Consider the following 14,111-nt stretch of genomic DNA (forward strand, 5'->3'; position numbering starts at 1 on the left):
TTACACAACTCTGTTTTAAACAGCACATTGCCTCATTTGCACTCTGGTAAGATAACAAACCCACACCGATTGGAAAATTTCCTTGGCAGTTGCATTAAAATGGATGTACAATATCTCAAGCCGAATAACCAACAACTGGAAATGTAAATGAATGGAAGCCATTGTTGTGTGGCCATTGAACAATTGGAAGATGACCAGTTATAATTAAACCCTCTCAAAATCCCCATTTGCTTCGTAGAGTACCACTTTAGTATGTGAGGGAGCTAATTGTCTGATTGTCTATTCAAACTAACTAATATTATTTCAGGTTTGTGACGTGGACTTCAGTGATCTCAAGGCTCGTGTGAAGCTTGTGTTTCCTCTGCAGTGTGAGGTCAGAGGATTTGAAATTAACAAGGAAGCCATTGTAGAGGTGTTGGAGGCAACCCAACATAAAGTTCCTCTAGTGGAACTTCAGGTTGTTTATGAGGAGTCAGGAGACTACGACCAGATTGCCTTGGCCATTGAGCATCTCAGGTATGGCTTTACCCATACGACTATCTTGAAACATTTGTGTATAAATGTGTTTTAAAGGAAGCGGCATTTCCATTAGTCAATTTGCTAGCATCTCCTCTATTTGCTTTAATAAGAGCATTTTGGCACTGGATGTATGTGGACATTACAACCGCCAAAATTGTGTATTTTTTTCTGTTTGTGTGTGCGGGTATGTATGTCCATATACAGTTGAAGTCAAATCAGACTAAACCGCTATTTAATTTTGTTAAATGCCGCAATAATGAGAGAATTTGTTAGAGAATTTCACATGTTCTTCAAGGTCAACAATTAACATACACAAAAAGTACTATGTGTTTAAAGAACATTGGGAAGCCCATAAGATGAGGTTATGGCTTGAGAAGGTCCTGAAAGGTTAACTGAAAACAAGAATAATTAATCATTTAATGAGGGCACACCCGAGAATGTATTTAAGGCCACACCTCAATCACTCTGCTTCCTTGTTTGATATCATGGAAAAATCAAAAGAAATTGGCCAGGAAATTTGAGAAAGAATTGAGCTCCACAAGTCGAGCTCATCCTCGGGTGCAATTTATAGATGCTTGTAGGTGCCACGTTCATATGTTCAAACAATTATCTGCAAGTATAAACATCATGGGAATGTCCAGCCAGCACAACGCTCAGGAAGGAGACGGGCTCTGTCTCCCAGAGATGAACGTGTTTTGGTCTGAAATGTTCAATTCACCTCCAGAATAAAAGCCAAAGTCCTTGTGAAATGGTGGATGAAGCTTGTAAGAAAAAGTCATTAGCCACAGTGATACAAGTCTTGCACCGACATGGGCTGAAAGGCCATTCACCGATAATGAAGCCATTACTCCTAAATAAACTAAAAAAAGACCAATTGCGTTTGCAAAAAGATACCAAGACAAAAATCTTAACTTCTACCGACATGTCCTTTGGTCTGATGAAAGTAAAGTGGAGCTGTTTGGCTATAATGACCAATGTTACATATGGAGTAAAAAGGGGGAAGCTTGTAGACCTGAGAATGCAATACACATTCTAACACATGGTTGTGGCAGCATCATGTTGTGGGGCTGTTTTGCTGCAGCAGGAACTGGAGCTCTTCATAAGATAAATGGCATCATGTGGAAAGAACGTTACATAGTGATGTTAACCCTAGAGAACCCAAGACATCCAAATCCTCTTAAAGATGTGACCCCATGGGTTCTCTAGGGTTAAGGCAACATCTGAAGACATTAGCCACAAAGCTAAAACCTGGGTGTTTCCGTTTGAGGTTACCCCACAGATGTTCAATTGGGTTTAGGTCTAGATTCATGCTTGACCGGTTCATTACCTTTAGCAAGGCAGTGGTCATCTTGGAGGTGTGTTTGAGGGCATTATCATTTTGGAATAATAACAATTTTCAGAGGAAGAGAATCATGCTCCAGTCACTCACATTTGAAAAATATACGGGTGTGGTCAATCATGCTTGCAGATATAGTTACAGGGGTGGTCCACCAGTCATGCTGCAGATAAAGTTGTGGATGTGATTAGGGATGGAATCTCAAGACCTTAAAATAACTATATATATATATATATGTGTATATATATATATATATCTATATTGTGTAGATATATCTATGTATATGTGTCTCTATCTATATGTCTATGTTTTATCATCTAATATCTATGTGTGTGTATCTCCTCTCATCTGTGGTCTCTCTCTTCTGTGGTGGTATATTCTCGCGGTATCTCTATGTGTGTCCTCATTCTCTGTGGTGTATCTCTCTCTGTCTCTCTCTCTGTGTGTCTCTCTCTCCTCTGTCTCGATCTGTGTGTGTCCTCTCTCTCTCTTTCTCTCTCTGTGTGCTCTCTCTCTTGTCTGTCTCTCTCTCTGTGTCTCTCTCCTCCTGTCTCTATCTCACTGTCTGTCTAGCTCTGTCTGTCTCTCCGTTGTTGTCTATTCTCTGTGTCTGTTTCTTCTCATCTTGTCTCTCTCTCTGTCTCTGTCTGTTCCTGTCTCTGTGTCCTCTAGTACTCCCTGTCTCTGTCTCTCTCTCTTCCTCTGTCCTCTCTGTTGCCTCTCTCGGGTCCTCTGTGTCTCCTGTCTCGTCTCTCTTCTGTGTGTGTCTCCTGTCTCTATCTCTGTGTGCTCTCTGTCTCTCTCTCTGTGTGCTGTGTCTCTCTCTATCTTCTCTCTACTATATTGTCTCTGTGTCTCTCTCTCGTCTCTCTCTCCTGTGTCTTGTGGTCTCTCCTCTTATCTCTCGCTGTGTCTCGGTGGTGTCTCTCTCTCGCATCTCTCTATCTCTGTGTCTCCTGTTGTGTCTCTCCTCTCTGTCTCTCTCGCTCGTGTCTCTGTGTGTTCTCTCTCTGTCTTCTCTCTCTGTGTCTCTGTGTTCATCTCTCTCTGTCTGATCTCTCTGGGTTCTCCTTGTGTCTCTCTCTCTGTCTTCTCTCTCCCTGTGTCTCTGGTGGTGGTCTCTCTCTCTGTCTCTCTCTCTCTGTGTTCCTGTTTCTCTCTTGTGTCTCTCTCTCTGTCTTTCTCTCTCTGTGTCTCTCTGTCTGTCTCTTCTCATCTTTGTCCTGTGTATCTCCTCTGTCTCTCCTCTCTGTGTATCTTTCTCCTCTCTCTCTGTCCTCTCTCTCTGTTTCTCGGTGTCTCTGTCTCTCTCTTCTGTGGTCTCTGTGTCTCTGTGTCTCTGTTCTCTCTCATCTCTGTGTCTCTGTGTCTCTCTGTCTCCGCTCTCTCTCCTGTGTCTCTCTGCTCCTCTCTCTCCCTGTGTCCCCTCTCTGTCTCTCTCTCTCCTTTGTCTCTCTGTCCTCTCGCTCTCTCTGTGTCTTTGTCTCTGTCTCTTCTGTGTCCTGTCTCTCTCTCATGTCTCTGTGTCTGGTCTCTGTCTCTGTCTCATGTGTCTCTGTCTCATACTCTGTCTCTTGTCTCCTGTCCTCTCTCTCTGTCTCTTTTCTCTGTCTTCTCTCTTTCTCCTGTGTCTCTGTCTCTCTCTCTATTGTCTCTGTCTCTCTCTCTGTCTATGTGTCATCTGCTCTCTCTCTGTCTCTTGTGTCTCTGTCTCTCTCTTTGTCTCTGTGTTCTCTGTCTCCTCTCCCTGTTTCTCCTTCTCTCTCTCCTCTCTGTGTCTCTTCTCCTCTCTCTTGTGTGTCCGCTGTATATGTGTACCAATACTGTCATCTGTGTAACATGTATATATGTATCTTGTACATGTCTAGTGTATATGGTGTCTATATCTCATGCTCTCCTGTTCTATCTCTCTATCTCTGTGTCATCTGCTATCTCTACTCTGTATCACTGTGTCTCTGTCCCTCTCTTCCTCTGTTCTCTGTATCCTGTCTCTCTCTTTCTCTTCGTCTCTGTCTCTGTCTCTCTGTCTCTGTCTCTCTGGTCTCTGTCTCTCTGTCTCCTGTCTCTCTGTCTCCTGTCTCTCTGTACTCTGTTCGCTAGTCTCTGTCTCTCTTATCCTTCTGGTCTCTCCTCTGTCTCTGTTCTCTCCCTCTGGTCTCTGTCTCCTGTCTCTCTCTGTTCTCTGTACTCCTCTCTGTCTCCTATCTGTATGTCTCTACTACTGTCTCTATCTCCTCTGATCTGTCTCTCTCTGTCTCTCTCTCTATGTCTGTCTACTCTCTGTGCTTTCTCTCTCTGTCGGTCTCTCTCTGTCTATCTCTCTCTGGTCCGGTCTCTCTCGTCTGTCCTCTCTCCTGTCTGTCTTCTCTGTCTTCTTCTCTCGGTTGTCTCCTCATCTTTCTTGTCTATACTCTGTCCCTGTCTCTGTCTCTGGTTCTGTCTCTCTCTGTCCTTTCCGGTCATCCTGATCATCTCTGTGTCTCTGTGTCTCGGCTCCTCTGTGTCTCTGTGTCTCTGTCTTCCTGTTATGTCTCGGGTCTCTGTCTTGTCTTTCCTTGTCCTCCCCTGTCTCTCTCTCCCTCTTTCCTGTACTCTCTCTCTGTCTCCTTGTCTCTGTCTCGCTCTGTATCTACTCTCTGTCCTACTCTTCTCGTCTCTGTATCTCTCTCTTTCTACTCTGTCTCTGTCTCTGTCTCTCTCTGTCTCTCTCTCTGTCTCCTGTCTCTCTCTGTATCTCTATCTGTCTCATGTCTCTCTCATCTGTATCTGTCTCTATCTATGGTCATCTGTTCTATCTCTGTATCTTCTAATGTCTGTCTCTGTCTCTGTCTCGTCATCTCTCCTGTCTTTCTCCCTGTCTCTGTCTGTCTCATCTCTCTGTCTGTCTCTGTTCTGTCTTCCATCGTCCTGTCTCCTGTTTTCTGTCTCCTCTGTCTGTCTCTGTCTCCTGTCTCTCGGATCTGTCTATGTATCCTCTCTCTCTGTCCTTTCACTCTATGTTCTCATGCCTCTCTGTCTCTGTCTCTCTGTCTCTGTACTCTCTGTCTCTGTCATCTCTGTCTCTGTTCTCTCTGTCTCTTGTCTCTTCTCTCTGTCTCTCTGTCCTCTGTTCCTCTTCTTTCTCTCTTTCTCTGTCTCTCTCTCCTCTGTATCTCTGTCTCTGTCCTCTCTCTATCTCCTGTCTCTCTGTCTCTGTCTCTCTCTCTCTCTGTCTCTTGTCTCCTGTCTTCTTCTCTGTCTCTCCTGTCCGTGTCTCTTCTCTGTCTCTCTGTCTCTGTTCTCGCTTATCTCCTGTCTCTCTGTCGTCGTCTCTATCCTCTCTGTCTCTGTTTCTCACTGTCTCTCGCCTCCTCTGTCTCTCTGTCTCTGTCTCTCTCCTCGGCTCTCTGTCTCTGCTATCTCTCTCTCTCTGTCTCCTCTCTCCCTCTCCTCTCTGTCTCTCTCTCTCTCTCTGGTCTCTCTGGTCTCTGTCTCTCCTCTCCTGTCTCGACGTCTCTGTCTCTCCCTCTGTCTCTGTCTAGTCTCTGTTCTCCTGTCTCTGTCTCTCTCTCTGTCTCTCCTGTCTCCTTCTCCTGTGTCTCTGTCCTCTCTCTCCTGGTCCTCTCTGTCTGGTCTCTCTCTCTCTCTAGTCTGTCTCTCCTCTCTTGTCTCTCTGTCTCTATCTCTGTCTTCTGTCGTCGGTGTTCTCTCTGTCTCTCTGTCTCTCTCTCTGTCTCCTCTGTCCTGGTCTACGTCTCTCTGGTCCTCTCTGTCTCTCTCTCTGTCTCTCTGTCTGCTCCTCTCTCTGTCCTCTCTGTCTCTCTCTCTGTCTCTCTTCTCTCTGTGTCTCCTCTCTCTGTCTCTCTGTCTCTCTTCTGTCTCTCTGTCTCTCTTTCTCTCTCATGCTCTCTCTGTCTCTCTCCTGTCACGCCTATCTGTCTCTCTGTCTACTCTCTGTCCTCTCTGTTCTTCTCTGTCTCTCTGTCTCTCTGTCTCTTGTGTCTCTCTGTCTCTCCCTCTGTCTCTGTAGTCTCTCTCTCTGTCTCTGTAGTCTCTCGTTCTCTGTCTCTGTGTTCTGTCTCTTGTCTCCTGTGTCTCTGGTCTCTCTCTCTCTCTGTGTCCTCTGTCTCTCTATCTCTCTCTGTGGCTCTTCTCCTCTCCCTCTACTCCTGTGTCTCTGTCTCTCTCCTCTCTCCCTGTGTCTCTGTCTCTATCTCTCCTCTTCTGTCTCTCTCTCTTTCCTCGTCTGTCTCTCTCTCTGTCTCTCTGCCTCTCTCTCTGTCTCATCTGTCTGTCTCTCTCTCTGGTCTCTCTGTCTCTCTCCGATCTGTCTCTTCTGTCTCTCGTCTTTCTCTCTCCTGTCTTTCTGCTCTCTCTCTCTGTCACTCTCATCTGTCTCTCTGGCTCTCTCTCGTCTCGCTGTCCTCTCTTGTACTCTTCTCTCCTGTCTCTCTGTCCTCTCTCTGTCTCTCTGTCTCTCTTCCGTCTCTCTGTCTCTCTCTCTCTGTGGCGCTCTGTTCTCTGGTCTCTTGTCTCTCTCTCTGTCCTCTTGTGTTCTGTCTCTTCTGTCTTGTGTCTCTTGTCCCTCTGTCTCTGTGTCTCGTCCTCTTCTCTCTCTGTGTCCTTTCTCTATCTCTCTCTCTGTGTCTCTGTCCTCTCCTCTCTCTCGTGTGTCTTGTCTCTTCTCTCTCTCTGTGTCCTTGTCTCTCTCTCTCTCTCTCTGTGTGTCTGATGTCTCTCTCTCTGTCTCTGTGCTGTGCTTGTGTCTCTCCTCCTCTCTTCTCTGTTCTTTATCCTCTGTGTGTATCTCTCTCTCTCTTCTCTCTCTCTAGGTTGTCTTCTGTCTCGTGTGTCCCTGTCTCTCTGTCTCTGTGTCTCTGTCTCTTGTCTCTTGTGTCCTTGTCTCTCTGTCTCTCTCTCCTCTGGCTCTGTGTCTCTCTCTCTCTCTGTCTCCTGTGTCTCTCTCTCTCTCGTCTCGTCTCTGTGTCTCTCGCTCTCTCTGTCCTCTCTGTCTCTGTCTCTGATCTCTGTCTCTGTCTCTGTCTCTGTCTCTCTGTCTCTCTGTCTCTGTCTGCTGTCTCTGTCTCTCTCTGGCTCTCTCTCCTGTTCTCTGTCTCTCTCTGTCTCGGTGGTCTCTCTCTGTCCTCTGTCTCTCTCTCTCTGTGTCTCTCTCTGTCTCTGTCTCTCTCTCATGTCTCTGTCTCTTCCTGTCTCTGTATCCTGTCTCCTCTGTCTCTGTCTCTCACTTTCTCTGTCTCTCTCTCTGTCTCTCCTCTCTCTCGTCTCTGTGTCCTCTGTCTGTCGTCCTCTGTGTCTATTTTCTTGTATCGCGCCTTAGGTGGCTGCCGTTCCTCGCCATATGGTTTATGCCTTCTAGAGTCTCTCTCTTGTCTTACCGCTTCTCTGTCCCGCTCCGCTCTGCGTCGTGTCTCCTTGTGGTGGCGACCTGCTACCCAGCGTCCTTTGCTTCTCCCTGCGTGTCCATTAGCTGATCTGTGTATCGTGTCTGTCTGTGTATGTGTATATGTGTATGTATGTGTATGTGTTGTGTTATCTCTGTATGTGTATGTGTATCGGGTCATCTCTATGTATGTGTGTATATATTATGGTGTAGTGTGTATATATTTGTATGTGTGTTATATATAATATATATCACTGTGTGTGTCTATATATATATGTGTGTTCTATATATATTGTGTGTCTAGATATATAATGTGTCTAATATATATATATAATTCTGTGTTCTATATATATAAGTATATATATATGTGTCTCTATCTTATGTAATAATATGTGTCTATATACTTATGTATATATCTATGTCTATCTCTATCTATACTGTATCTATATCTGATGTATATCTATTGTCTCTCTCCTCTGCTGCTGTCTCTCTCTCTGTCTCTCTCTGTCTAATGTCTATCTCTCTGTCTCCCTGTCTCTATCTCTAGTCTCTGTCTCTCTCTCCTCTAGTTCTGTCTCTCTCTCTCTGTCTCTCTCTGTTACCTCTGTCTACTCTATCGTCTCTCTCTCTGTCCTGTCTCTGTCTCTCTCTTTTCTCTGTTCCTCTCTCTATATCTGTCTCTATCTCTGTATCCTTCTCTGATCCTCTCTGTCTCTGTCTCTGTCTCCTCTCTGTCTCTCCTCTCCTGTCTCTCTCTCTGTCTCTCTCTCTGTCTCTCCATCTCTGTCTCTACTCTGTCTCCTCTCTCTGTTCTCTCTCCTCTGTCTCGTTCGTCTCCTGTCTCTGTTCTCTCTCTGTTTCTCTGTCTCTCGGGTCTCTCTCTGTCTCTGTCTCCTGTCTGTTATGTATCTGTATGTCTCTATATGTATACGTCTGTCTCATATCTCTATATTTATATCTCTGTCTCTATGTCTCTCTGTGGCTCTCTGGTTGTATATGTGTATCTCTATCCTCTCTATGTGGTCTCTATCTCGTATCTCTCTGTTCTCTCTCTCTCTCTCTCTTTCTGTCTCTATCTCTAGCTGTCTGTCGTCTGTGCTCTATATCGCTCTGTTCTGTCTCTCTTCTCTCTGTCTGTCTCTCTGTGTCTGTCTCCTCTCTTCTCTTCTGTCTCTCTCCCTCTGTCTGTACTCGCTCCTCTGTCTTTCTGATATGTCTCTCTCTCTGTCTGTCTCTCTCTCTGTCTGTCTCTCTCTCTGTCTGTTCTGTCCTCTCGTCTGTCTCTCTATTCTCTGTCTGTCTCTCTCTCTCTCTGTCCCTTTCTCCTCTGGGTCTGTCTGTTCTCTCTGTCTGTGTTCTCTCTCGTCTGTCCTTCTCTCTTTCTGTCCTCTCTCTTTGTCGCTCTGTCGTCTCTGTCTCTACTGGTCTGTCTCTCTCCTGTCTGTCTCCTCTCATGTTTATGTCTGTCTCTTCTGTTGGTCTCCTCTGTCTGTCTATCTCTGTTGTCTCTCTCTGTCTCTCTCTCTCTGTCTCTCTCTCTCTGTCTCCCTCGCTCCTGTCTCTCTGTCTCTCTTTCCTGTCCTCCTCTTCTCTCTCCTCTGCTTCCTCTGTCTCTCTCTCCTGTCTCTCTCTCGTCCTCTCATCTCTGTCTCTCTCTCTGTCTCTCTGTCTCTGTCTGTGTCCTGGTCTCTTGTCTGTCTGTGTTCTCTTCTCCGTTCCGCTGTTGTTTCTCTCTCTCTCTCTCTGTCTCTCTCTGTGTCTCTCTCTCTCTCTCTGTCCTGTCTCTCTGTGCTCTCTCCTCTCTCTCTGTCTGTCTCTCTGTCTCTCTCTCTCTTCTGATCTGTCTCTCTTGTCTGTCTGTCTCTCTCTGTCCTGTCTACTCTGTGTCTGTCTTATCTCTCCCTCTGTCCTGTCTGTCTCTCTCTCCCTCTCTCTTGTCCTTCTCTGTATGTCTCTACTCTCATCTCTCCTGTCTCTCCTCTCTAGTCTTCTGTCTCTCTCTCTCTCTGTCTGTCTGTCTCTCTCTCCTCTCTCTGTCTCTCCTCTCTGTCTCTCCTCTCTTCCTCTCGCTCTCTGTCTCTCTCTCTCTAGTTCCTCTCTCTCGCTGTCTCTCTCTCTCTGTCTCTATCTCTCCTTTCCTCCTCTGTCTGTCTCTTCTGTCTCCTGTCTGTCTCTATCTCTGTCTCTCTGTCTCTCTCGTCTCTGTGTCTCTAGTCTCTGTCTCTCTGTCTCTCTCTGTCTCTGTGTCTCTGTCCTCTCTGTGTCTCTGTCTCTCCTGTCTTCCTGTCTCTGTTCTCTGCTCTAGTCTCTGTCTCTGTCTGTCTGTCTGTCTCGTGTCCTCTAGTCCCTCTCTCTGTCTGTCTCTGTCTCCTCTCTGCTGTCTCTTTCTCTGTCGATCTCTGTCTCTAGTCTGTCTCTGTCGGTCATCTGTCTCTCCTCTGTCTTCTCTGTATCTCTCTGTCTGTCTACTTCTCTGTCCTGTCTCTGTCCTGTCTCGTCTGTCTCTCTCTGTCTGCTCTAGCTGTCTCTGTTCTTCTCTGTCCCTCTGTTGTCTGTTCTTCTGGTCTCCCGTCTGTTCTGTCTGTCTCCTGTCTCGTCCTGTCTCTGTCTTCGTCTCCTGTTCTCTCTGTCTCTGTCTCTCTCTGTTCTCCTGTCTCTCTCTGCTCTGGTCTCTCCTATGCTAGTCTCTCTCGGTCTCTGTCTCTCTCTGTTCTGTCTCTCTGTCCTCTGTCCTTGTTTGTCTCTGTCTCGGTCCTCTACTTCCTTGTCTCTTCTGTCTCTGTCCCTCTGTCTGTCGCCTGTCTCCTCTTCTTGTCTCTGTCTTCTCCCTGTCTCTGTCTCCCTCTCATGTTCTGCTCTCTCTCTGTCTCTGTCTGTCTCTGCTGATGTCTGTTCTGTCTGTGTCTGTCTCTTTCCTGTGTCTGTCTCTGGTCTCTGTCTCTCTGTTTGTCTCTCTGTCTCTGTCTCCTCTCTGTCTATATGTCTACTGTATGTATATATGGTATATATGTAATGTTAATATATATATGTATATATGTCTCTATCTATTTCTCTGTATATCTAATATGTATCTTTCCTCTCTAATCTGTCTATGTATATCTATCTGTATAATCTATATATACTCTTTATCTCTTTCTGGTCTGTGTCTCTCTTCTGTCCTCTGTCTCTCTTCTGTCTCATGTCTACTATATATGTCTCCCCTGTGTCTCTTGTTACCTGTGTCTCTGTCTGTTGTCTCTCTCTCTCTGTCCTCTGTGTCTCTGTCTCTGTGGTCTCTGTCCTGTGTGTCTCTGTATCCTGTCCTGTCTGTGTTGTCTCGGTCTCTGTCTTAGTGTCTCTGTCTCTGTCTGTCTGTGTCTTGGGCGGGGGGGGTCCTCCCCCCCCCCTGTCTGTCTGTGTCCTGGTCTGTCTGTGTCTGTGTCTCTTTGTCTGTCTGTGTCTGTGTGTGTCTGTGTCTGTGTCCTCTCTCCTGGTCTGTGTGGTCTCGCTCTTGTCCTGTTGTCTATCTTGTGTCTGTTGTGTCGGCTCTCTGTGTCTGGTGTCTCTCTCTCCTGTTTGTCTCTCTCTCTCTAGTGGGTGGTCTTCTCTCTCCGTGGTCTATCTTCTCTCATATATTATATGTGTCTATATATCTATATCTTATATGTGGTCTATATATATATATAATCTGTGTCTATATATATATGTATAGTATATGTGTCTATATATATATGTAATATCTTGTGTCTATATATATATGTATATATATATTGTGTCTATTATATGTATATATATATATATATGTATATAATATATTGAATATATAATATGTATCATCTGTCTGTCTCTCTCTCTGTGCTCCTCTCCCTGGTCTCTCCCTCCTGTCTCTGTCTGTCCTCTCTCGTACTTCTCTCTCTGTCATCTGTCTGTCTGTCCTGTCTGTCTCTCTCTGTCTCTCTCTGTCTCTCTCTCTCTCTGTCTGCTCTCCTGTCTGTCTCTCTCTCTCTCTGTCTCCTCTCTCTCTGTCTGTCTCATCTGTCCTGTCTCTTCTCCTTGTCCTGCTCTCTCTGTCTCTCTGTCTGTCTCTCTCTCTCTGTCTGTCTCTCTGTGTCTCTCTGTCCTGTCTCTCTCTGTCTCTTTCTGTCTCTCTTGTCTCTCCTGTCCCTGTCTGTCTCTGTCGCCTGTTTGTTCTCTCTCGATCATCCTAGATGTGCTCGCTCGAGTCTCTGTCTGTCTCTCTCCGGTCTCTTGTCGGTGTCTTCTTCTCTCTGTCTGTCTCCTCTCTGTCTCTCTGTCTGTCTCGCTCTGTCTCTCTGTCTGTCTCCCTCTCCCTGTCTCTCTGTCTGTCTCTCTCTGTCCTGTCTCTCTCTCTGTCTACTCATTGTCCGTCTCTCTCTCTGTTCTCTCTCTTCTTCGTCTGTCTCTGTCTGTCTCTCTCTATGTCCTCTCGTACTCTTTCCTCTTCTGTCTGTCTCCCTCCTTGTCTCTCTCTTTTCTCCCTCTTGTCGTCTCTCTTGTCATCTCTCTCTGTCTCTCTGATCTCTCTCGCTGCTCTTGCTCTCTCTTGTTCTGTCTCTCTCTCCTGTCTGTCTCTCTCTCTCTCCTATGTCTCTCTCTCTGTCTGTCTCTCGTCTTCTGTCTCTCCTGTCTCTCTGTCTTCTGCTCTCTGTCCTCTAGTTTCTCTGTCTCTCATCCTCTGTATCTCTCTCTCTCTCTCTCTCTGTTTTCTTCTCTCTCTGTCTCTCTATCTCTCCTCCTCTGTCTCTCTCTCTCTCTCTGTGTCTCTCGCTCTCTCTCTCTGTCTTTCTGTCTCTGTTCTGTGTCTCGCTGCTTGTCTCTCTGTCTGTGTCTCTCCTGTGTCTCGCTCCTTCCCTGTGTCTCTCCCCTGTGTCGTCTCTCGGTCCTGTGTCTCTGTTCTCTCGCTGTCCTGTGTCTCTCATGTTGTGTCGCTCCTGTTCTGATCTCTCTGTTCCTGTGTCTCCTCTGTCATCTCTACTCTGTGTCTGTCTCTCCCTCTCCTGTGTCTGTCTCCTATCTCTGTGTCTGTCCTCCTCTCTCTCTGTCTGTCATCTCTCTCTCTGTGTCTTCTCTCTCTCTCTGTCCTTCCTCATCTTTGTCTCCTCTCTCATCCTTTGTATGTCTCTCTGCCTGTCGTCCTCTCTCTTCCTCTGTCTGCCTCTCTGTGTCTGTTCTCTCTCTCTCTGTCTTTTCTCTGTGTCTGTCTCCTCTCTCTTTCTGTCTGGCTCTCGTGTCTGTCATCTCTCTCTCTCTCCTGTCTGCTCCTCTCTCTTCTCTGTCTGTGTCTCTCTGTGTCTGTCTCTCTCTCTCTCTGTGTCTGTCTCTCTGTGTCTGTCTATCTTCTCTTGTCCTGTCTCTCTCTCCTGTCTCTCCTCTCTGTCTCTCTCTCTCTGTCTCTTTCTCTCTGGTCTCTGTCCTCTGTCCCTGTCTCTCTTCTCTGTCTCTGTCTCTATGTCTCTAGTCCTCTCTCCTCTCGTCTCTCTCTCCTGTCTCCACTCTGTCTCCTCTCTGTCTTCTGTCTCTCTGTCTCTGTATCTCTCTGTCGCCTGTCTCTCTCTGTCTCTGTCTCTCTGTCTCTGTTCTCTATCTGTCCGTATGTCTCCTGTCTCTGTCTCTCGTTCAGACTTCTGATCTGTTCTGTCTCCTCTCTCCTCTGTCTGTCTACTGTCTTCTCCTTCTGTCGGTCCTATGTCTCCCTCTCTCTCTCTGTCCTATCTCTCTCTGTCCGCTCTGTATCTGTCTCTCTCTCTCTGTTCTCTCGTCTCTCCCTGTCTCTATCTCCTCTTGTCTCGCCTCTCTGTTCTTCTTCTCTGTCTCTCTCTCTCTCTCTGTCCTCTCTCTCCCTCTCTCTGTTCTCTCTCTCTCTGTCCTACTGTCTCTCTCTCTCTCTCTATGTCTCCTCTCCTCTCTCTGTCTCTCTCTCTCTTCCTATCCTGTCTCTCTCTCTCTCTCATTTCTCTCTCTCTCTGTCATCCTCTGTCTCTGTCTCTATCTCTGTCTCTCTCTCTCTGTCGCCTCTCTGTCTGTTGTCTCTCTTCTGTCTGTCTGTCTCTCTCTCTGTCTGTCTGTTCTTCTGTCTGTGTCCGGTCCTCTCTGGCTGTCTGTCTCTCTCTTTCTGTGTCTGTCTCTCTGTCTGTCTGTCTCTCTCTCCTGTCTGTCTCTCCTGTCTGTCTGTCTGTGTCTCTCGCATGTCTGTCTGTATCTCTCCTCTGTCTGTCATCTCTCTCTCTGTTGTCCTCTCTCTCTCCTGTCTGCTGTCTGGTCTCTGTTCTTCTGCTTTTTCTATGTCGATTCTTGTTGTCCTCTGTCTCTCTGTCTGTCCTGTCTCTCTGTCTCTCTGTCTGTCTGGCTCTGGTCTCTGTCTGTCTCTCTATCTTTCTGTCTCTCTCCTCTGTCGTCCTCTCATCTCCTGTTGTCTCTCTCTCTTCTCGTCTCCTCCTGTCTCCTGTCTGTCTCCTCTCTGTCTCCTGTCTCATCTCTCTGTCTTGTCTCTCTCTCTGTCCTCCTGTCTCTCCTCTCTGTCTCTCTCTATGTCTGTTGTCTCTCTGTCTCTCTCTCTCTCCTCTCTGTTGTCTCTCTGTCTGCTCTGTCCCTGTATGTCTCTCTCTCTCTGTCTGTCTCTCGCTCCTGTCGGTCTCTCTCTCTCTACGTCTGTCTCTCTCTCTCTCTGTCTGTCTCTCTCTCTCTCTGTCTGTCTCTCTCTCCTCTCACCTGTCTCGTCTCTCTCTCTCTCTGTCTGTTCTCTCCTCTGCTCTTCTCTCTCTATGTCCTGTCTCTCTCTCTCTCTGTCTGTCTCTCTGTCTGTTGTCTCTCGTCTTTCTCTCTCCTCGGTCTGTCTCTCTCTCTGTCTGTCTGTCTCTTCCTCCTGTCTGTCTCTCC

At 46.8% G+C, this 14,111-nt stretch overlaps 1 protein-coding gene across 1 annotated transcript in view; it reads left to right on the forward strand.

Moving 5' to 3' along the window:
* shcbp1 (SHC SH2-domain binding protein 1) overlaps positions 1-14,111 on the forward strand; it is a 34,407-nt gene that overhangs the window by 3,945 nt on the left and 16,351 nt on the right. The window contains exon 4 of the mRNA XM_061815559.1: positions 308-516. Within this exon, the coding sequence (XP_061671543.1) occupies positions 308-516 (209 nt within the window). The remainder of the gene's footprint in view (positions 1-307; positions 517-14,111) is intronic.

Source organism: Syngnathoides biaculeatus, chromosome 3, assembly GCF_019802595.1.
Source record: "Syngnathoides biaculeatus isolate LvHL_M chromosome 3, ASM1980259v1, whole genome shotgun sequence".
Classification (NCBI taxonomy): domain Eukaryota; kingdom Metazoa; phylum Chordata; class Actinopteri; order Syngnathiformes; family Syngnathidae; genus Syngnathoides; species Syngnathoides biaculeatus.